This window comes from Callorhinus ursinus, unplaced genomic scaffold (genome assembly GCF_003265705.2).
Source record: "Callorhinus ursinus isolate GAN/ISIS: 27379988/994484 unplaced genomic scaffold, GSC_fseal_2.0 scaffold18, whole genome shotgun sequence".
NCBI lineage: Eukaryota > Metazoa > Chordata > Mammalia > Carnivora > Otariidae > Callorhinus > Callorhinus ursinus.
Window position 1 is genome coordinate 9,665,404 of NW_027397080.1, and position 23,396 is coordinate 9,688,799.

The window sequence follows — 23,396 nt, forward strand, 5'->3', positions numbered from 1 at the left end:
GTGATTACAATTTGTCTGACAAAAGATGCTCTGTGTTTTCCTTATGGACCATTGAATCACTATTTTTCTGTTTAATGTTATTAATGTTACATAGCTTAAAAATAGCATTTTGGACTTGGGGATTATCAGTATCAGCAGACGAAAGTGAGATGACACCAAGAATTTGGAAATTCCTCCAGTAGGTATCAGCTTCTTAAGGGCAGAAGTTTTGCCTGTTTTACTTACACTAGGTATTCCCAGCGAGTCCTGAGCGCTTGGCAGATAGTAGGTGCACCATAAAAAACATTTGTTGACTGAATAATAAGTTAGAAATAAGGGAATTGTCCTTGGAGAATTAAACTTTAAAATTAACATAACCTATCATTTGAGAGTTAAAGCTTAAAATTAACACACTCAGAGCAGAGGTACATGAAGGTACCTTAAGGAGACACCTGCCTTTGAGAGAAACAAAATCTGATCCAAATATTCACAAATATGTTAACATATCTAAAGAAAGAATACGTACATCTCAAGAGTTCTGTCTGCATGTGTGTGGGAGGTGAGAGGGCCTGAACCAGCATTGGAAAGCTAAACCAGGGAGAGTCACAGAAGCTTCTGTAGGCCTAAAGCTAACAACTGGCTATGAACACTTTCACTGACATTCCCCTGCTGCTGGGAAGTAGATTACACAATTAGTTAATGAGTAAGTTCAGAGAAGTCTTCAATTCAGAACCAGTTTTTGAGAGCTTAACTAGCAGTCTGGTCCTAGGCTAGGAACGAGGGTAATAAAGATCAGAACAACGCAGTACAACACTCCCTGCCCTGGAAGAACTCCCAGTTCTGTGAGGGCGATGGATGCTTCAGACCTGTGCCGTGGTAGGTGAAAAGGCAGAGGGATGCAGTCCTGTTCTCTCTTTCCCTTCCAGCCGATGCTCTGCACTTCCTAATTATTCGCCCCTCACTCCCTTGTCAGCTGGTTCCTGCAGTGTTTTGTTCTTCAGGGTTCTGTTTCTATCCTTTCTTGTCTCACTCTTGTGTGCTCCCCCTGGACAACCTCATTTTTTCCCATAACTGTGCTCTTGACTCCCAAATCTGTAGTTGTTCGTTTACTCCTTTCCAAAGCACACAGCCACCTGTATGTCACACTTTTCCAACTGGATGTCTCACAGCTACCTCTCACTTAATGTATCAAGACCAAACCCGTGGTCCTTTGCCCACCTCCACTTGAAATCCCTGAGTCATTCCACGCTCCTTTCTCTCCTCCACATTCGAATCACTGTTCGTAGAATCCTGTCTCATGCTTCCATGCAGAGTGCTCTGTTCCTCGGCATATGCTATTACTGTTCTCACTGAGGGATTCTGATTCAGGTAAACATAAGCTCCTTTCTGACATATTCCCTGAGTCCCTTGGTTTGAACTTACTTTTTAATGTTCTCATAGAGTCTGTGCATCTTTGTATTATACCATGCTATGCTGTGTGGTTTTAGGCTGTGTTGAGGAGAGTTTCAGAGGAGGTCTTGCTCTAAAGTGTGGTCCATAGTCCTAAGGGGAGGCCTTTCTGGTGTCAGCTGGTCTTGGTGTTAGTGTGATTTCTTTGCTCTGGCAGAGTCAAATTCCAGAGTGCTCTCATTCCTGCCCCCCAGCACTGCTTGACCTCTAGTGATTAGTGATTCTGTTTCCCTCTTAGCCCTGTAGTGTCTACTCTCTAATAAACCTCGGGTCTTGTCCTGTGCCTTTACAGTCCAGCCCTCAGCCTGGAAGGGGACCCTCCCAAAGGACTTCTGGGGGCTCCCTCTTCTCAGAGCTCCTTCCTCTCCAATGTCTCACCACTCCCGCTCTAGCCACATTCATAACTCTGCTTCCTGGGCTCAGTGAGACCCCTGTGTTCTCTTCGGGTTCCAGCTTTCGGTGCCATGGTTGGGAAGTTGTCCCTTAATGGAGAACTGGGCAGTTGTAGGGCTCACTTCAAGTTTCCTCTCTCTCAGGGATTGCAGCCTTGTACCACCTGTCATCTGACTAAAAACACTTGTCTTGTATATTCTGTCCAGATTTATAGTTATTTACGGTAGGTGGTAAGTCTGGTACCAGGTATGCCAAGGAGTAACCTCTGTTCTAAGTCAGTAACTTAAGTAATCCTAGCAGACATGGCTGGGAGTAGACGGCTACTATGATGTCTGCTTCATTAAACTGTCTTAATCATAGTTACATACCTAGCATTTAGCACATAGTAGGTGACAATAAAGGTTTGTTGGGCTAACCTGAAGATAATGCTGGAAATAGCACCACGTTGGAATATACATGTTGAGGAGAATTGTTCTTCCCTACTCCGTTTTTCAGTCTTGGCTTATTAAATGGGCACTTCACTTCTGGAGGAAACAGTATTTAGAAGGTAATCTTTGCTCTTTTTTCTGCCTTTTCTCTGGCTCTCTCCCTGAATGGAAGAGTGATTTTTTTTTTTTCTGATTGGTGAGGTTGGAAAAGAATCCTGTCGTATGGAATGGCCAGTCTTCAGGATTGACATGTGTTCTCTCGCTGCCATGCTTTAACTGGTCTGCCCATGCCAGGACAGCCTGCATGTGTCCGACTGGCTAAGTTTAATGAAGTATTAGAAAGCCCATTTGTGACTGTACATCTAAGCTATATTCTCCAGTCACCTTATCACTTATTATAAAGATGATATATATATTTTTTTTATCTTAGAGATCACACATGCAAGCAAGAGTGTGGAGGGGGGAGCAGAGGGAGAAGAGAATCTTAAGCAGAACCTGTGCTGAGGGTGGAGCCCAATGCTGGGCTTGATCTCACAACCCTGCGATCATGACCTAAGCCAAAACAAGAGTCACATGCTTAACCGACTGTGCCACCCAGGCACCCCTATAAAGATGATGTTTTGATCTCCATTTACCTCAGCCATATTTTTTTTTATTTTTTATTTTTTAAGTAATCTCTACACCCAGCATGGGGCTTGAACTCAAAATCCCAAGATCAAGAGTCGCATGCTATACTGACTGAGGCAGCCAGGCGCCCCTGCCATATTTTATTTTTTAATTAGTCCCAAACTCGGGGGGGAACCCTCAGCTCTCCATAGAGACTGCAGATGGGACAGAGGCAGCTCCTGGCTTCGCAAGAAGTCTTTTCCCCACTAGTTGTCATTCTCTTTTTGCCCCTGGCAGACAGAAGGCACCTGAACTCACTTTCCTCCTTTGCCCCTACCCTTTGGTTGTACTTTGAGGGCTATAAGTACCAGACAGACCAAGCGGTATCTTTTTCTTTTAAGAGAGTAATATATTTTGACCATGCATTGGTCTTATCTTTAGGAGAAAAGCATTTTCAGGAGACTTTTTAGGAGGCATTATATCTCTGCTCTTCTTGCTGGGCACCTAATTTAAGGTGAATGACTAATGGAATATATCTCATAGCGATGGGCCTTCAGCAGGAACTTTCTCCTGCCAAACTGTCCTGTATTCTTAACTATATTGCAGTACAGGAAGGTGATAAATTATTAATCCTAAATCTGTCTCTTCAGATTGTAGGATAATGACTTGAGTACATGGCAGCTGGGGGAACGTAGAGTTTTCTGGTTGTTAACACAAACCATGCAAGCTTTTTGATTCTAAAATTCAGCTAGCATTGAGCAAGTCTTTCGGGTCTTGTTACATCACAATTTAATTGACCTAAGGCCAGTGAAAATCCTCTAAAATTAACCTCTCTCCCAATGAAATGAAGTAATTGTGTCTTGCTTAAACACTCTTCAGTAAAATAGTCATCTTAGGTCTTGCTCTGTATCTTGGAGTATAATTTTGGTGGGTACTTTTTGCCCTTCAGAAACATAATGCTAGCACAAATGTATTTCCTAACTTGTGTGAAGTGAAGAGTGATAAGAAAATGGCATAATTGGGCAGTAAATCCAATGTGATTTAAAAGCTGTCTGAAATGGACTTGCCTCAGGAATTCCTTGAGGGAATAATGAAAGGGGAGGAATTTATAAAAACAAAATAACAATTGCAGGGCCAAAGCAAGCATTTTGGCTTATTTTGGAGATTGCATAAAAATCTTACTGATTGGGGTGCCTGGGTGGCTCAGTTGGTTAAGCGACTGCCTTCGGCTCAGGTCCTGATCCTGGAGTCCCAGGATCGAGTCCCGCATTGGGCTCCCTGCTCAGCAGGGAGTCTGCTTCTCCCTCTGACCCTCTTCCCTCTCGTGCTTTCTATCTCTCATTCTCTCTCTCTCTCTCTCAAATAAATAGATAAAATCTTTAAAAAAAAAATCTTACTGATTGGAACAGCTTCTAATTCACGGTATTGTGTGGAATTGGTAGGAACATGATCAAGAACTGTGTGTGTGGTTAGTGTTTGGACATCTCAGATGAGTAGTATTGAAAAGTTTGGGTCAAAATTCATAGCTCTTGGTTTGAGGGCCTGCCTTTTCAACTTTCTTTCTGATCCTTCATCCAAGAGCTTTGTTAAGAAAAGTTAGCCTTTGGGGCGCCTGGGTGGCTCAGTTGGTTAAGCAACTGCCTTCGGCTCAGGTCATGGTCCTGGAGTCCCGGGATCGAGTACCGCATCGGACTCCCTGCTCAGCAGGGAGTCTGCTTCTCCCTCTGACCCTCTCCCCTCTCATGCTCTCTCTCTATCTCATTCTCTCTCTCAAATAAATAAATAAAAATCTTTAAAAAAAAAAAAAGAAAGAAAAGTTAGCCTTTGTGGTTAAAATCCTTGAACCACTTTTGATTTTAGACAGTAATGGATAAATTTTAGAGAGAAGGTGCAAGAATGGGTCTTGACTACCTACCTGTTCATCAGCTGAGTCCTGTTTCTCTTAAATACTGGGTGGTGTTACTGAAACCCACCTTTTGTCAGGTTTCTCATCTATAAAATGAGAATGACAGTACCTCTCAGAGCATTGATGTGAGGATTAAATAAAAATGTTCACACAAATACTTCACCTACTCCCAGGTGCATAAATAACAATTCAGCAAATGTCAACAATAGTCATTATAAAATGATAATGTAAAATCCTATTTGGTTAAACTCTTGTCTAACCCCAGGATGACTCAGTGAGCAGCAGGTTTGAGGTCTCTGCTAGCTTCTTGAATCTCCACCCAGTGGATCTCAGTTCCCACATTTTTAGAAGTAGAATGCAGGCAAGCAGCTGGCCTTTCTGCATTGTCAGGAAAAGGAAACCTCCATTCATATGGTTTTATAGGTCTGAGGTTAGTTGAAGCCATGCCGTGACAGGATGAGCTATATTGTATGTTTTCCATACTTACAATATGCCACTGAGGAGCATGACTGACTACTTGTTTGCTTTTTTAGCCAGGGATTCTTTTCCTCTGGAAGAGGACTCTGTTCTGCTATCATGACACCATCTGGCCTTCAGCCCTGATTCACTTTCCCCCAAACTGGTGATGTGCCCATGCTTGGCAAGGTCTTATGCTAGGCCTAGTTATTGCTTTGACTGGGGCTGATTCAGTAGCACTTTTGGATTTTGGTCAGAAGTAGCTTGTCAGAGTTAGTCCCTTCCTTTGAAACCCATTTATTGGGTACCTACAGTCCTAGGCATTAGAAATGCAGCGGTGAGTAAGACAGACATGGTCTCTGTGCTCCTGGAGCTTGCAGTTTGTTGATTCCTTTGCCATTCCTAGGGAACAGAAAATCTCTTTGAAAGGGGTGATGTTACTGCTATCAGGTTTCTCTTGAAAGAGGCTAATGCCTCCCTAGGGTCCCAGGGTAATTCAGTGACAGTGGAGACCCAGTCTTCTTTGCAAAATCCTAGAAATGTAAGAGACTAGGCAATTTGATGTCTGGCCTCAATAGAGTAACCTTCTGCTAAGAATTGTGTAGGTGAAGCCCCTGTCTACAATACAGTACGTTTTCAGCTTTCCTTTCAATCCAGCCTACTCTCTCCACCATTAATAACCCTTGTCCCCAAATAAGCAGTGAGGGTGGTTATCTGGAGATTTGGGTAAGTGTGACAGCTGCAGCCTTTGCCCCTTGGAAGTGTTTGTCCTCTGGTGACTTCATAATAAGTATTAGATATACGCAGCTAGTCAGCTCTTGAAACTCTTTTCTGCATCAGTGTGCTCCTGTCTTTTTGACATCAGGTTGGTTACTCAGGCCCTCTGGTGAACGGTTCCAATGCTCAGCATCAGGCAAGCACCGAATTCTATAAATTCTGAACTTCTCTGGTTAATCACAAAAAGAAACTGTAAAATACCCTAAGATAAGCAGGAGTTAAGACTGTCCCTGGATGGTGCATTAACCATCACAGACACTGTTCTAGAAGAAGCAAAGCATAGAGGAATGCTGGCCAAGGCCTATCTGAAACCCCACCCACTGCAGACTGCTGCTGCGGTGACTGCCCAGTGTAGCTCGCCCTGGTTCCCCTTTTCAAACCCTCCCGGTGAATGACAGGTTTTTAGGAATGCTGTCTTTCTTCCAAATGGCTTAACATTATGCTTTGATTCTAATCCAGCAGCACATTTGAGTTTGAAATAAATGTGTGCTCACCGATTTTCTCACTTTTAGGTAATACGGGGAATGACTGGTATTATCAGACCTGGGAGATGGGGAGTTTATATTGATCTGGTTTTACTTCTCTATTCTAATTTCAGATTCAGGCTTAAATTTTTGAAAGGACTGGCTTTTAAAAGAAATGGCTGCTCTGCGCGCACGCTCGCGTGTGCGTGTGTGTGTGTGTGTGTGTGTGTGTGTGTGTGTGTACCCGTTAACGGCTCCGTGTTTATTGTCCTTAACTGGGGGCAACCTGAATCAGCTGGAGGCTTACGGAAGTGGGCCAGGTAAAATGGGTGATTCTTAATCAGAATAAATTGAGAGAGAAGCTGAAGAGCCCAGTTCCATTTCAGAAAGTTGAGTACTCTGCATCCTGCTGGGTCAGTCTGTGGCTTTTAGCCCAAAGCAAAACAGCCCCAAGCGCAGAAGCAGTGCAGAGCCCTCTCTACCTGTGCGTTCCGTTTCATCAGTCTCTTAACTGCTTATTTTCAAAACTGCTCTCAGCTATGCTCTCCAGAGTATGCTTATAAGCCGCACCCTGACATTTCTCACGATGCACTTTTCAGATAATGGGGTGAATTTCCATGTTACCTCTTCTGTGAAAGGTTAGAGGGAGGGCTTGGCCTCTAAGCTCAGGTAAGAGACCTTGAGCGGGGTTATTTGCCCACGATGGTCGAGGCAGAAGCAAAAGTTGTCTGGCCTTTCCACGGAGACTTTCACTGACAAGCATATTCTCCTTTCCTTTCCACGCTGTTTTGATGGAGCTGTTTCGCCTCCACTCTTTCATATTTCATGTGGGGGTTGCTGCCTTGGCAGCATGGCTTCCTCTGTCAGTAGGGAGGAAGAGGTAAAGAGTGAAGGCCCTTGGATGATGTGTTTTCAAGGGTTTATCTATGTGTCTGTGGGGAGTGTATGCGTTTGTGTGTGTGTGTGTGTGTGTGTGTGTGTGTGTGTGTGTGCATGCGCGCACACATGCGCACACGCGTCTCACACACATTTGGATATCCTTATTGCCCTGCCCAGAACTGAAGAAGCAGCAGAGTAATATTGCTGTTTTACAGATGATGATAAGGAAAGGCCAGTTTCTCTGTGGCTAGAGGGAGTCCATACTGGATAATTTGGTAGTGAGAGGTGTTGACCATCTTGCCCCAATTTTTATTTCTGTCAGTAGAATGTGTATTACAATGAATTTGAAAATGGAGGTATAAGAGAAAGATACTTGTAAGTGTCATCAAAATGAAGTCTATTAAGAGCTACATGACTACAGTAAATAAGCCAAATACAAATTATCTGAATGTTGGTGCTGCATTATGTTGAGGACTTTAACTAGATTACACTTTCTTAATATTTGTGATCCCTAGATCTTTGTATGCATTGTCTTATGTTCAGTGCCTTAAAATATGCTTACTGCATTTTTAATACCTTCTCTAGATTGCTTAATTCAAATCACTTAATGATAATATCTAGGTGTTACGTACATACTGTAGATACATACAATTCAGGTCAACAGACACTGTCTCCAGCTAAATAAAACCCAGTTCCTGCCATCAGAGAGTTCACACTATGGAGGCAGAGATAGATATAGAAACATAAAGAAGTATGATAAATTCCAAGATGTGCCATGGGAGCACAAAGAATTGGGCAGGGAAGAGCTGAACCCTGTTCTATAACAGGCTGGTGAGACAAGTGATATTCTAATCCCTTTGAACTTCCTTCTCCCAGATTCATTTGAAGTGGTTTTTAACCCGCAGAGCTCTTTTCACTTCTTTATCTCAGGGGGAGAGGTAGAGAGAGGAGTATGTACAGCTCTGTAAAGTCTAGAGAATAAGAGCCCTGAGGAAATTATTTCTGTACAGATACAGATTGGCTTGGATTTAATTTAAATAAACTGGCTCTCAAAATTCTAAGAATACTAACTACTCACACAGTTTTGCTTTCATTTACACACAGATGAGAAAGCATCTGTAGCTCTGCATTTTATTTGCTATAAGCAAAAAGTGGTTTAAGATATTTAAGTATTTGAAGCTTGGTTGTATTGAGTCCTCACATGTCCCACTTCAGCCCACTGCAGGGTGTTTTTCTTTTTTCTTTCTTTCTTTTTTATAATACTTACATAATTCTCCAAAAAGAGAGATTTTTAATGGATAAATTGACATAAACTTTTCTTCTATTGACCATATCTGCTGAAATAGCACTTCATGGTTTGCTCTATTATTTCCTTATTTCCTCTCAAGCTTACTACTATTTTATTTAATTTACATATCTCTGCCACGGTCCTCTAAATGACCTTCTCTTTAGAAAACCAAATCAGCCAGCAAAAAAATTTTTTAAAATCTTCCCCCAAAAAACAAAGCAGTGCTCTGATTCAAGGTTCACTGTGTGGGTTTCCAGAGAAGGTTGGTATGACTGTGATGAATGCAAATAATTTATCAGCCCTGCCGTCAGAGACAGCAGTTAGCTGCAGGGCTTTGACAGTAACATCTACAAGTGGTCCATATAGGGAACTGCTAGATTCATCACGTCATACCTATGGGCTTTCTCTATAGAAAAACAATGTCTTTTTAGAACCACTTTTATGTACAGGCCGAAGTTGATCTGTTATCGTTTGATACCTGTGCTTTCTGAAGTACAAAGCCAGTGTTACTTACAGAGGTGTGGGTTCCTTCATGCTGTGGCTTGGAGGCGTGCTCTTCTTGCTGACAGCATTCTCCAGTCTTTTAGTCATAAGGTGGTGGGAGAAAAAGTGAAGCAGGAGATTGAGTATATTATATGCAGCCATATAACCCCCTAGTTACAGGGTTTTTTTTCTTAATCATTTGCCTCCAATCTGCCTTTAAATATTATAAAGTTTAATCATTTAATGGTTCAATCATTTGCCTCCAATCTGCCTTTAAATGTTATAAAGCCCTTGATGACTGGATCATTTTTGGTGACTTCATGGCAGGAGAGCTATTTTCAGCTAAACGGGTGTTTTGATTAATACTCTCACTTGCTGCTTGGTTGTGAAAATGGCTTTGGACTAAACCTTAACAGATAGGTCTTTGAAACTTAATAGCAGCTGTATCCAATTAATGCAAATTTTTTATATATATAATAATGCAAATGATTTTTTAAAAAGTATCAGGTAGAAGCTAGAGGCCTTAGAATTGTGATAGACTGGTTTCCATCTTTTCCACCTAGGTGACGAAAACTTGGGAGTTTTTATCTTTTCCTTCTCGTCATTGCTCAGAAGGAAAATTGAATGGATCTAGATGTCATCCATGATGGATGGCCGTTTGTCTAGGTGAACTGGAAACCATTCTCCACTGTCACTTTGTTCAGAAAGTTCTGTGGTGAAAGCCTGTCTTTCCTTTGAGTGAAGTGAAGTGATCTGAAATAGCTCAGGGAACGGAATTTGGTTGGTCCTTTCATGAGTAAAGATTGCTTTGTGATTTGAAAGGATTTTTCAGTTTAGGCAGGAAAGGCTCTCTTCTAGCTGGTTACATTAGATTCAACAATCTCCTCTTAATCCATTTGGCTTTTCTTCCTTTTCTCTTTTGCACATCTCATGCTTCCCATTCAGTGCTCTCTTCAATTTAATTCAGAAAGCCATTTCTCATTTCTTAGTGAACTGGGAACTTTGCTTTTCTCTCCTGTCTCAGCCACCTTTTAGCCAAGGGAATTAATTAACATTAAGGAGCTGATTCAAATGCCGACAACTGAAGTAATTCTGTAGTGGAGCTGACATCTTTTGCTAGATTTTGTTAGTTTAAAAAATTGCATAAATTTATTTAAATATTGGATAAATGTTTAAAATAAACAATTCTTTGAATGCCTTCTATATGCCAAGCATTTTACTGGGCCTACAAATACAGAGATACAAGATACAACCCCAGCACTTAAACAGGGCAGAGTATGTGAGGTAGACAAACAAATATGATTCAGTGAGAGAAATTCTATGATAGAGGATATGCAGAGAAGAATCTTGGGGTAAAGGTTTCCTCAAGGAAGACTTTCTGGAAGAAGTGGTGCCTGTGCTAAAATGAAGTATAATAACAACAAAAGTAATGGCAGCTAATATATAGTTAGCTTTAACTACCTGCCAGGCATTGTGTTAAGTACTTTCCATAGCTTACCTTCTTTTATGTCTATCATAACCCTGTGAGTTTAGATACTATTACCATCATTCCTATTTCTACTCATGAAGAAACCAAGAAAAATGACCCAAGATGACACAGCTAGTTAAGTTGGCTGCATCAAGATTCAAACACGGGCGGTCTTATTTCAGGGGCCACAGCCTCAGCCTCCAGGGTGGGAGACAGAAGATGGGTGACATGGAATAAGGGTATTGATCTTGATATGGGATTTTCTTTTGGAAACAGTGTGTTTTTTTTTAAACTGAGATTTCCAGAAGGTTCTGTATGATCCTCACCTTGGAGACTGGATGTATTTTTTTTTTCATTAAACCAAGATTAAATGGGGGTGGTTTTCATAGTTCCTTTAACCTGTAAAGTATCAGTATTCTGCCTTAGGTAGGTAGATTAAAAGAACATTTTCCTTCTCTTTTGCCTGAAAATATTGCCATCTTCTACAGAGATTTATGGTTTTTCTCTTCAGCAATTTGCCACAATCCAGTACCTTTAAGGCTTCTTTAGTGACAGTGTTTACAGGAGGGGACTTGCTCTTCGGAGTAATTTTTTTTTAAGATTTTATTTATTTATTTGTCAGAGAGAGAGAGAGAAAGAGAGTGGGAGGCAGAGGGAGAAGCAGGCTCCCCACTGAGCAAGGAGCCTGATGCAGGACTCGATCCCAGGACCCTGGGATCATGACCTGAGCCAAGGGCAGGTGCTTAACCAACTGAGCCACCCAGGCGCCCCTCTTTGAGATACTCTTAATCAGAGAAATGCTACAAGGCTCAGGTTTTGTGATCACGTGGCTAGAAGCTTGTTTTCCATCTAGCAGACCATCAAGGGTTAACGTGAATAGTGGCTGTGAGATATCTGTTGGGCAGCTGGTTCCATGGGGAGTTTGTCTTTGATAAGAATGGTCTTGGGGAAAAATGGAAATGTTACATACAGTCAAGAGAAAGGAGTCAGAATATGGACACAAAGCCTATTGATTCTTATTTAGCAGTTAGTTTAGTTTCAGCAAATCACCTACACCACAACATTTAACAAACTGTGCTCTTAACAAAGCTAGGCACACAGCTAAGGCAATGAATGGTAATTATTTTCTTTTCAAGGGGCTGCTTTGTGAGGCTACTGCCACCTTTCAGTCTAACCTGTGTGCAGCTGAGGAAAAAAGTGTTGGCCCTTTTGAAGAGGAGAGAGGGCTCCGGTTATTACCCTGGCTTTTTTCAAACTTTATAATACCTGGCTGTGCCCTTCAGAGGATTCAGTTACCTCCTCTGCTTTGCTTTCTGAATGTGCTAACCCCGGAGGGAGAGAACTGATGTGGAGTCACTGGAACCGTTTTTGTCTTGTTTGTTAGTGGGTGTGCAGGTGACAGACATGCTGACAGTCAAAAGGAAGGTGGAGGTTGCCCCCTGAGGTGGTTTGTATTTGAACAGCTCCTTTGAGTTGTTTTGGGGATTGATAATATGCCTGCTTGTCTCATTTTCATATGGCAGCCATCTTGGCCGAGACCTATTGCTTCTGAGAGAATGCATACTTTTGGTTATAGCTGCAGGAAGACAGTGTGGAGCCAGAGTTCAGTCACTGACTTCACCCAATTTAAGGCTGCTGCTTTACTGCTTGATAATAGTTCATTACAGGTATAACCATCAAAGGAAATCTTTGAATGGATTCTTGATCATATTACAAAATTGTGAGATTTCTAAAAAAGAATTTTAGTTTCAATGAATGTTAAAAGTAAGTGCAAATTTTGCCTATATAATGTTCTCACCAATCATTATTGTCCACAGAAACTTGGTTCCCCTTGCCCCCCAGCGGAAGACTGTACCAACTGCTTTGTTTTGGTTTTTTGGTTTTTTTTTTTTTTAATAATATTGGCAGGGTATTCTCTCTACTCTCATTCCCACCATGCCAGCCCTTTCATTTGGGATACAGTTTGATGAATTTGGTTCAAGTATGAATTCCCAATGACCTTAACAGTATGGTTCCTAAGGTAGTGGGCATTCTGTCTCTGCTTCCTTCTTGGTTGCCAGCCAGAGCAGTTTCCAAATTAGCTGGAAAAGTCAGGCTTGTTACCTGAGATTTACAAATGCCAGAGGCAACAGCACTGCCTCTCAGTGTTTTTGGAGTTGTTCATGGCTTCTGAAAGTATTTGATGAATTTTCTCTGGCAATACTTTATATATTCTACTGACTTTTCCACTCTCCTACTTGGAATTACAACACCTGGTCTAGATTTTGTGCTGGATTTATTAGAATTCTGTATTTTGAGAGGTGGTAATGATAAGTAAGCATTGCTAGCTCCTAGCTTCCAGTTTTGGGGACCCTCCAGGTAATGCATATGGGAGAGCTATACTCTGCTTTGTCATGGCTTTGGAAGGAAAGGGATTGGCTCTGCCGTCCTGTATTCCACCTGGGTAAGCTTTCTACATGCTCCTACCAACAGTGAGTTCCAGACTTTCCCAAAGGTTTTGCAGTCTAAGGTTCTATGTAAGCCCTCTTTTGTAAGGATTTAATATTGCTTTTGCTTAGGCCCTGGGAGCAGAGCCAGGCTATGGTGGCGTGGGCAGGAGAGGAACTGATCTAAAATTGGAGCTTATTTTCATCTTACCTTTTATCCAAGTTACTTCTAGAATCCAATATTGACTCTACCAATGCTCCCCTGCTTCCTCCTCTGATGAACTCTTTTTCTCAAGAGTAACAACAATGAAAATTGAATCTTAGGTTAAGTTACTTTTCAAAGGTTAAATAATAGTAAATCACAGACCTGGAGCTGAATCTGGAACCCGTGTCTTTTAGCCATCTAAGAAGAATTATGATCCCCTGAATGGATGGGAAAGAACTGTTTCCCCCCATATTTTTATTATTGAACACATAATGGAGCAACATTTTTTTTAAATACAGTTAATTAAAAAAATAACTCAGTCAGGGCGCCTGGGTGGCTCAGATGGTTAAGCGTCTGCCTTCGGCTCAGGTCATGATCCCAGGGTCCTGGGATCGAGTCCCGCATCGGGCTTTCTGCTCAGGGGGGAGCCTGCTTCTCCCTCTGCTTCTCTCTCTCTCTCTCTAAATAAATAAAATCTTTAAAAAAAAATAACTTAGTGGGTCAAAACCCACTAAGTAAACATGTGAACTGAGAGATCACAGTACCTCCTCTCCTTATTGGGAACTATTGGGATTAATTTTCTTAGCAATGCCGTAGCCAATTAGCCTGCCCCATGCTTCACATTTCTTTTACTTCTGGTCACTGTCCGAGACATAAGTGCTTCTGACCATTTGTCCTCTCCCAGGCTCTAGTCCCTTGAGCTAAGACAGAGGATCAGATTGTCAGGTAAGAGTCACATGAATCAGAGATCTTACCCATCACTAAGCTCTAATAATAATTTTAAGAATATAGCAATCAAGAGGTCCAAGTGAAGTAGGGAGAGTCTGAAACATCCTGTGTGAACGCCCAGGTTGTTCCTTCCACCACTGAACATATGCTCTCTCTTGCCCAGAGTAATAGATGAGATCTCTGACTGAGGCTTCCAGGTCACCTTACAAAGCAGGGGGTGTTTGGGTTCTAAAATGTTTCTCTTTTATATCAGCAGATAGTTGAGTAGCTTATGTGACATTCTTCATGGAACCGTGGAAGAAAAAGACCCTTGCAGGGCAAACCAGTCTTATAGCTAACCCCTCCTCCACCCCCACTTTTGTCTCCTCTTCTTTCAAAGATATGGATTTGACCAGAGCTGCTAGCAACAACCAGGGAATTAGAATTTTTTTGCTCCTTTCCCTTCGACCTTGTAATTCCCATAAATTTCCTTGACCATTTCCCCTGAGTTTAAATCTGTTCCCCCAAATTCCACAGATATCCTCTGTGATTTGCATCAAAGCTTCTACCATTTATACCGAGGATGGATAGGCAGCAACCCTGTCATCAGTTCATCATCATAATTTTCTATCCTCTCCTTTTTTCTTGCTAGGAAGTGCCTTAACCGTTGTGATTTGCGTGAGTCTGACTTGACATTCCTGTATAACTTTGTGCTTTTCAACTCACATTTACCACCCCTCCCTTCTCAACTTTTTAACTGTGACAAGAATCCGTAGTTATTAAACCCTCTCTAGACTCAAACTTAAGAGTTAAGACATTAGATAGAATATTCTGAGACCTGGGTTTCTCTTGGAGAAAATGTGGTTTTCCCTCTAGCCTACAGGCGATGGTTGCTCATTCTTCCATCTCCCATGTACCTCTGAGTTTGGAGGTGGAACTGATGTCCTCATCACTCCTCACTGTCACTTCTGGAACAGTACTCCTCCAGTGTCATGGAAAAAGTTCTGCTCGTTGAGGTTTATGCCACTTCCTACCCTAGTCATTACTCATCTACCAACCATCATTCACCCCCCTCATTTATTATGGCATATGGGCCTCGTCTCTTTTTGAAGTCTTGTCATCGGCCTGGATGTCTTCAGTATGACCCACCTGATACCAGGCCACCTGGTTTCCTCCATATGCATACATGCCTTTGTGCATTCATTCAAAAAGATATTTTGGGGCACCTGCAGTGTGATGTGCCAAGTGCCATGCCAGAATTGGGGGTACAGTAGTGAGAGAGAAAAAAACAAAACAGACATGGACCTGTCATCCTCGAGCTTACAGTGTGGTGGTGGGGAAAACATTGAGCAGATGATCACACAAAGAAATGTAATTTTGTAAGTGTTGTTGTTGTTGTAATTGCTTTAAAGGAAAGGGGCAACAGGCCCAAAGAGTGTATAAATGGAGAGACCTGACTTGGCATGGAGGCTTCTCTGAGGCAATGATGGTTGAACTGAGATCTCATGAGTGGAGCTAACTGGGTAAAGAAGGGAGACAAGAGAGTTCCCAATAGAGGGGGCAGCATGCACAGAGCCCAGTTAGGAGAGGGAGTATAGTCCATTTGAGGAATGAAAGAAGGCTGGTGGGCTGGAATGTAATGACGGAGGGAGAGCCTGTTACATGGTGGGGCCAGGAAGGTAGACATGGTCTAGATCATACAGGATCTTCTTAGGTTATGTTAAGGATTGTGGTTATCATTCTAAGAGCCCTGGGAAGCCACTGACATTTCTGTTTACTTAAATTTTTAAAATTTATCTCTCAAAAGATAATACATGTACATTGTACAAATTCAAAAGGTATAAAAGGATATTTAGTGAACAAACAAGTCTCTCACTTCAGTCTCTCGAGCTACCTCCTTTCCCCTACTAAAGGCAACCATGCCAACTTCTTGAATATTCTTCCAAAAATAGTCTATGCATATATATGCATAAACATTATATTCTTTCCCCCCCACACACAAATTGTAGCATACTAGACACACTGCTCCGAACTTTTCTTTTTCTACATAGTGTATCCTGGATATCACTGCATACTAGTACTATGTAGAGTAACCTTATTCATCCCCATAAGTGCATGGATCTTCTTTAATTTATTTAATCGGTTCTCTATCGAGAAATTTAAAAGTTAGTGCCAATATTTTTTTCATTTCAAACAACATGTAGTGAATATCTTTTTTTTAAAAGATTTTATTTATTTACTATTTGAGAAAGAGAGCAAGAGAGCAAGTGAGTGTGAGTGGGGGAGGGGCAGACGAAGAGGAGAGAATCTCAAGCAGACTCCGTGCTGAGTGTGGAGCCCAAACACAGGGCTCGATCTCATGACCCTGAAATCACGACCCTGAGATCATGACCTGAGCCAAAATCAAGAGTTGGATGCTTAACTGACTGAGCCACCCAGGAGCCCCTATAGTGAATATCTTTGATAGCATGTCACATATGCGATAATATATCTGTTCAGTAAATTCCAAATTTACCTTTATTCTATAAAGGCTGAATTTCTTTCCTTCAGAGTACTTATATTAGTTTGCAATCCTACATTCATTATTGTGTCTGTTTAACCTCTGTCCCCCCATCTAAATTATTATTAAGCTCCATCAAAGCAGTGCCTAGCATGAAACAGATGCACTGTAATATTTGTTGAACAGATGAATGAATAAAAAAATAAAGATAATAGCTAGGTGGGAAGAAAAGGCGTCTTATTAATTAAATTTTGAGGTTATCTTTTACTAGACAGAAATAATTTGCATCTCTGTAAAAATCAAAATCATTTGTAACTTATCAATCTTCTATAAGTTAACATCCAAATTTAGGCTCTACTCACTTGTTAATAATAAGTCGAACAAAAGTACATTCTTAGACCAGGGATTGGCAAACTTTCTTAAAGGGCCAGATAGTAAACATTTTAGGCTTTGTGAGTCTTAAGATAAAAGTCTCTTGCAGTTACTTACCTCTGCCATTGTGGGGGTGCCTGGGTGGCTCAGTTGGTTGGGTGTCTGCCTTCACGGGTTGTGACCCGGGGTCCTGGGATCCAGCCCTGCATCGGGCTCCCTGCTCTGCAGGGGAGCCTGTTTCTCCCTCTCCCCCCTGTTCATGTGCTCTCTCTCATTCACTCTGTCTCTCAAATGAATAAATAAAATCTTAAAAAAAAACTTTGCCATTGTGGAGCAAAAACAGCTGTGGACAATATTTAAATAAATGAGTGTGACTATATTCCAATAGAACTTTATTTACAATACTAGACAGTAGCTAGAGTTGGCCTTTGAGCCATAGTTTGCTGCCCCTGGTTTATCGTATCAGTAGTGACATCCCTTCTTTCATTCCTGATATTGTTAATTTGTGACTGTTGTCTTTTTTTCTGTCATCAATCTGACTAGAGCTTTATCAGTTTTGTTGATCTTTCAAACCAGATTTTGGTGTCATTGATTTTCTCTACTTTTTGTTTTCTGTTTCATTGGTTACTCTTATCTTTATTTTTTCCTTTCTCAACTTATTTTGGTTATAATTTACTGTTCTTTTTCTAGCTTTTATGATGAAAGCATAGATCATTGATTAAAAAAATATATATATTTTTGGCTGTTAATGTATGGCCTTCATTTTTCTAGATCCTTTGGAATGTATATAATATATATGTAGAAACAAAAAAAGCTTCGTTTTAAAAAATATAAATAAGACCATCATATATAAATTTTCTACAACTTGCTTTTTAAATTTTTAGAAGATTTTATTTATTTATTTGAGAGAGAGGGAGAGAGAGCGAGCGAGCATGAGTGGGGGAAGGGGTAGAAGGAGAGGGAGAAGCAGACTCCCCGCTGAGTGAGAAGCCCGAAGCAGGGCTTGATCCCAGCACCCAGAGATCAGGACCTGAGCCAAAGGAAGAAGCTTAACCGACTGAGCCACCCAGGCGCCCCCTGCAACTTGCTTTTTGAATTTAAGTTATCATGGGGATATTTCTTTTCTTTTTTAACGATTTATTTATTTAATTTGGGAGAGAGTACGTGCGTGCATACGTGAGCTGGGGGGGAGGGACAGAGGGAGAGGGAGAGGGAGATAGAGAAAGAATCCTCAAGCAGACTCCCCACTGAGTGTGGAGCCCAATGTGGGGCTTGATCTCAGGACCCCGAGATCATGACCTGAGCTGAAATCAAAAGCTGGCTGCTTAACTGACTGAGCCACCCCAGCACCCCTCATGGGGCTATTTCTATGGCTGTATATACAATTCTACCTCATTGTTTTCAGCTGCTGCATAGTATTCTATACTATTTCTATATTGATCGACATTTAAGTTTTTCAATTATTTCACCAGTACAGACCATATTATAATGAAATCTTCATAGGTGAGAAGTTCTTTGGCGTAGAGGTGCACAGAATATTTTTGTTATATGTATAATTTATTGAATGTCTTCTCTTTGATGCTCGAAGGAATAAACTTTCTGTGTGATTTACCACACTAACTATATTTGGTGGCTCTTTGTTATAAATTTTCTTTGGGAAAAGTCTTCCCACATCATTACATTTCTGAGGTTTTCCTCTATATGGATTCTCTGATGTTCAGCAAGGCTGGAGCTATGCCTGAAGACTTTCCTATATTTCTTGCAGTGATAGGATTTTTGTCCAGTGTGAATTCTCTCATATCCAATAAGCTCTTCACAAAGGCTTTCCCACAGTCATTTACACCAATAGGGTTTATTTTCACTGTGAGTTTTCTGATGTCCAGCAAACGATATATACCTGAAAGATTCTCCACGGTTATTTCAGTGATAGCGTTTCTCTCCTATATGTATTCTTTTTTTAGAGGCAGGGGAGGGGCAGAGGAAGAGAGAGAATCTTAAGCAGGCTCCACTGTGGAGCCTGATGCGGGGCTCAGTCTCACAACCCTGAGATCATGACCTGAGCTGAAATCAAGATTCGGTCGCTTAACCGACTGAGCCACGTAGGCGCCCCTCCTGTGTGTATTCTTTGATGACTAATAAGGGTTGAGCTCTTCCTAAAGGCTTTTTCACGTTCATTACTCCAATATAGTTGCTCACCAGTATGGATTTTCTGATGTTGTTCCACCACAGTTGAGTTATCCCTGAAAGCTTTCCCACATTCATTACATTTAAAAGGCTCTTCTCCACTATGTATTCTCATGATGAGTAAGGGCTGGGTTCTGAGCAAAGGCTTTTCCCAGTCTTTACATATGTAGGGTTTCTGACTGGTATGAATTCTCGGATGACTTAAAAGGATAGAGTTCTGGGGTGCCTGGGTGGCTCAGTCGTTAAGTGTCTGCCTTTGGCTCAGGTCATGATCCCAGGGTCCTGGGATCAAGCTCTGCATTGGGCTCCCTGCTCCGTGGGAAGCCTGCTTCTCCCTCTCCCACTCCCCCTGCTTGTGTTCCCTCTCTTGCTGTGTCTCTCTCTGTCAAATAAATAAAATCTTAAAAAAAAAAAAAAGGATAGCGTTCTTTTTGAAAGCTTATCCACATTCATTGCATTGATGGGGTTTCTCTCTACAATGAATTCTCTGATAATAATTGTTGAGTCCTTCTTGAGAAATTTCCACATTGAGTATATCTATCAGGTTGTTTGCTTACGTGAATTTTGTGATGATTTAAAGGAAATGAGCTGTTCATAAAGGCTATCCCACATTCTTTACATTAATGGGTTATCTCACCTGTGAGATTTTTCTGATGTCTGATAAAGGAGGAATTATATTTAAAGATTTTGCCACATTACAGTGCTGCTTCTCTATGGAACTTCTGTTCTCCCATTCCAGGCCTGTATCAACGATGACACCTTATGTTCACTCTTCTGGAGCTGATCCTTCAGAAATATTTTTCTTTAGGACTGATGCCTTTGTTTCAAACCAGTACTCCTAGACTGTACAGGCACCTGGCAGAGCTTTTCACACCTCCATCCAGGGCTCTACGCCTTGCTCCATTTGGGCAATTAATTTTGGTTTGAAAAAGAGAAGCCCCTCAGATGCCCATTGTTTTCCAGCATCACATCCCTGTGCATGTCCACTGAATGCGTCCAGGTGTCTCCCTTCAGTCTGGGTAAAGGTCACAGCCACATGCCTAAAAATGTCAGTGATCCCTGGATGTGTACTCTTGGTAGTGTTGGAGCCCTCGGTCTCCTTAACTGTTCTCTTAGGTAAGGGCAGAAAATCCTGATAAGCCAATAGTTCCGGAGTCTAGAAGTCCAAAATAAAGGGTTGGTACCTTCTGCGACTCTGGGTAGAACACTTCCTTGACTCTTCTTAGTATCTCGTGGTCACTGTCAGTCGTTGGCATTCTTTGGCTTACAGCTGTATTGCTCCAGTCTCTGTCTCTGTCATCACATGGCCTTCTCCCTGTGTATCTCTCTAGGTCATCGATTTTAGACTTTTTTTATTTTCTAAAATAAGCATTTAAAACTATAAATGCCCCTCTAAACACTGCTTTTAACTGCATCCCATGAATTTTTATATGTTATGTTTTCATTTATATTCAGTTCAAAATATTTTCTAATTTCCCTCATGTCGTTTCAGCCTCTACTTGGGGTAAATTAGTATTCAGTCAAAGATTGAAAGGGACCATTATCCAGATAATGGGAGCTCTTTCTCTGTGTCGCTTCCTCCTTTCTGGTTGTTTATTCCAAAATTCTAGGTATCATAGTCACCTTAAACTGTTTCCTCAACTCAGCAAGTCTGCCCTAGTCTGCTTGGGCTCTCCTTCCCTGTGCCACTGTCTGGAGCGCGCTTCCATACAGAAAGCCAGGGTGGTCATAGGGCTTACCTGTTTTGTTTCCTTCCTCTTTGGGATCACAGTCCTGGACCACCTTTTGTTCATTTCTAAAAACAATTGTTTCCTATAGTCTAGTTTTCTAGTTGCTCATGGTGGGAGGGCAAGTCCTATGGCAATTTCTTCTGCAGGGGCAAAAGTGGATGTCATGGTACATTTTAAAAATTAAATAAAATAGTGGCTTACAGAAAGGTGCAGGTTATTTTCATCTATGTGGACCTCTTCACTATGTTAAATGTGAGAGAATTATTCTGCGAAGAATGATGGAAAGTTGATGTAAAGGTGACTGACAGTAGTCGCTGATGTAACCATTTATTGATTTCAACACATTCTGTATACTCAGCTGTTACCAAGATTCATACCACTGGTTACTGTGTAGGAAGGTGGATGAGGATATGAGGGGTATTTCTGTAGCTCTTGGTAGCTTCATTTTTTTTTCGTAGTTGCTATTTCTTCATTTTTCTTAAGGAAGTTCTGTTTTTTCTAGGTTTCTAAATTGCCTTGTCTGATGTTAGGTCCGTGCCAATGTCTCTCTCTTTTCTTTTAATGAACAATGGCAGATTGGCTTCCACAGCTCCTGCTCAGTAATCCAGAAGCCTGCCTTTATTTTCCTCTTCTCTCTCATTTGACTGGTGTCCAATTTAGTCTACTGGACATTTTATAAATATTTCCTGGGAGTCAGGTTGGCTTTCGCTGATTATCACATTGTTGCTTTGGTTAGTCAGAGCCCCCTTTCAGTTCTGTGTACATGCAGACATGATTATCCACGTCCTCGGTGTTTTGATTCTACTGCCTATTTTCTGTATGTAATTTTAAAACATACTTTATGTTCCAAGGCCAGGGCCAGGGCTAGGGTGAAGAAAGAACATCTAGGGCACAAAATTTAAGGAGGCACTCTCTCTCAAGTTTGGGTAAACCAGCTCTGTACTTGCATGACTCTGAGAGTGTGCACCTCCTTAAATGTTGTGCCTGAGGCACCTGTCTTGCCTCACCCTGGTCCTGACCCTGTATAACCCTGACCATAGTTGGGTGCAGATACCTGTATAACTAAGACCTTAAAATGAACTCTGTATAACAGCTTTCATTTAGAACATGCTTTGACTTTTCTACATCTAAGAAAACAGAAGTGAGGTAATACTTCAGGAAAATTAATGCCATGCCTGAAGTAATTCAATAGCCCAAGAGTTTATCCAGAAGCAACATTAGCTAGAATTTTGGACCATGTTATTTATGTTAACCACAGTAGGTCACTATTGTACTTCTGTTCCTTTATTTCTTATCATGACATGGCTTGTCAGTAGGAAGTTCATTCTAGCAGAATCCGGCTCACGATTAAACTTCTTGGTAATCTGACTACTGCTCTGGCTGATACTATGATGTGCAAAACTGCCTGACTCTAGCAAACAGTTGGTTAGAAAACGGATGGACCTTTAACCTGGAGGGGGTTGAGAGTACTCAGTTTGTGTTGCTGCCAGTTTGGGGGTGGGGGGGTAGTTATTCCATCCAGTTTTGCTACCTGTTCTTCTGGTCCCACAGTGGTCACACTCCCTAAGAAATGCCAGGATGTGAGTGGAAGGTCCAGTGGTGGGCCTCCCCCCATCCCCCCATACGCTTCTACCAGAATAGCTGTTTTGTTTTTTCTGTTTCATGAACTGGAGTTCTGTATCAAATGTCTGTGTGGAACAGACTCATTGAGAAGGGGAACCAGTGATGAATCTTGGAGCAGTACTTCTATAAGCTAAAGTATCCTGAGCCAAAAAACACTCTATTTTGCTTCTTCTGTTCCACTTACTAGACAGCTTTCCCACCCTCTTAAAAACCACTCTTCAAAATAGCCTTAAATGTTGGTGTTCAGGGCTCTTTACAGAGCAGTAGTCTGTTTTTATTACATCTTAAAATGTTTTCATTCCTTGTTTTTAGATGCCAGTGAGAGCAGGTGCCAGCAGGCGAAGACAGAATTTGGAGTTGGCCTGAGATCTGGGGGAGAAAATCACCTCCGGCTTCTTGAAGGAGCCCCCTCTCTCCAGTTGTGTTGGGCTGCCTGCTGCCAGGACCCTGCCTGCCATGCCTTTTGGTGGTTAGAAGGGATGTGCATTCAGACAGATTGCAGCAGGCCCCAGAGCTGCCGCACTTTTAGGACGGACTCTTCCAATTCCATGCTGGTGTTTTTAAAAAAATTCCAAACTACAGATGATTTGGGCTTTCCACCTGAAGATGACATACCGCATATTCTGAGGCTAGGTTGGAGCAGGACATCTTGGAGGAGACAGAGTCCACCCAGACCCACTGTATCTTCCAGGGACCATCCGAGCTTAACCAGGAAGCTTTGGAAGAGAGATAGTCCCAGCGAAGAAGTAACTACACATATGGTGACACAGCATTCGGAAATGAATGACTCCAAAGAAGTAGGTTATCTGAATACCAGTGGTTCTGCAGAGGTAAGCACATTATAAATAAGGAACAGAGAAACTTAAATCTGCTTTTACATTTGGCACACATGAGCAGTGAAGTTGGTGCTTGTGGGCAGCACTCTATGCTGAGGAGTGTATGTATAAAGCTGCTGGTGTCATCTTTCTGGGTGCTGCCCAGATGTACAGGCATAATTGGACCTCAGAGATGTTCACTGCCTGCAAATCTGACCATTTTTTGGTAAAAGCAGAAATCTGCTCATTATCTAGTC

At 41.7% G+C, this 23,396-nt stretch overlaps 1 protein-coding gene across 8 annotated transcripts in view; it reads left to right on the top strand.

Moving 5' to 3' along the window:
• Positions 1 to 23,396, top strand: part of KIAA0319L (KIAA0319 like) — a 98,457-nt gene that overhangs the window by 6,578 nt on the left and 68,483 nt on the right. For all 8 annotated transcript variants that reach the window (XM_073902930.1, XM_073902925.1, XM_073902926.1 and 5 more), the window contains one exon: positions 22,637 to 23,154. In XM_073902930.1, the coding sequence (XP_073759031.1) occupies positions 22,804 to 23,154 (351 nt within the window). In that variant the 5' untranslated portion in view covers positions 22,637 to 22,803. The remainder of the gene's footprint in view (positions 1 to 22,636; positions 23,155 to 23,396) is intronic.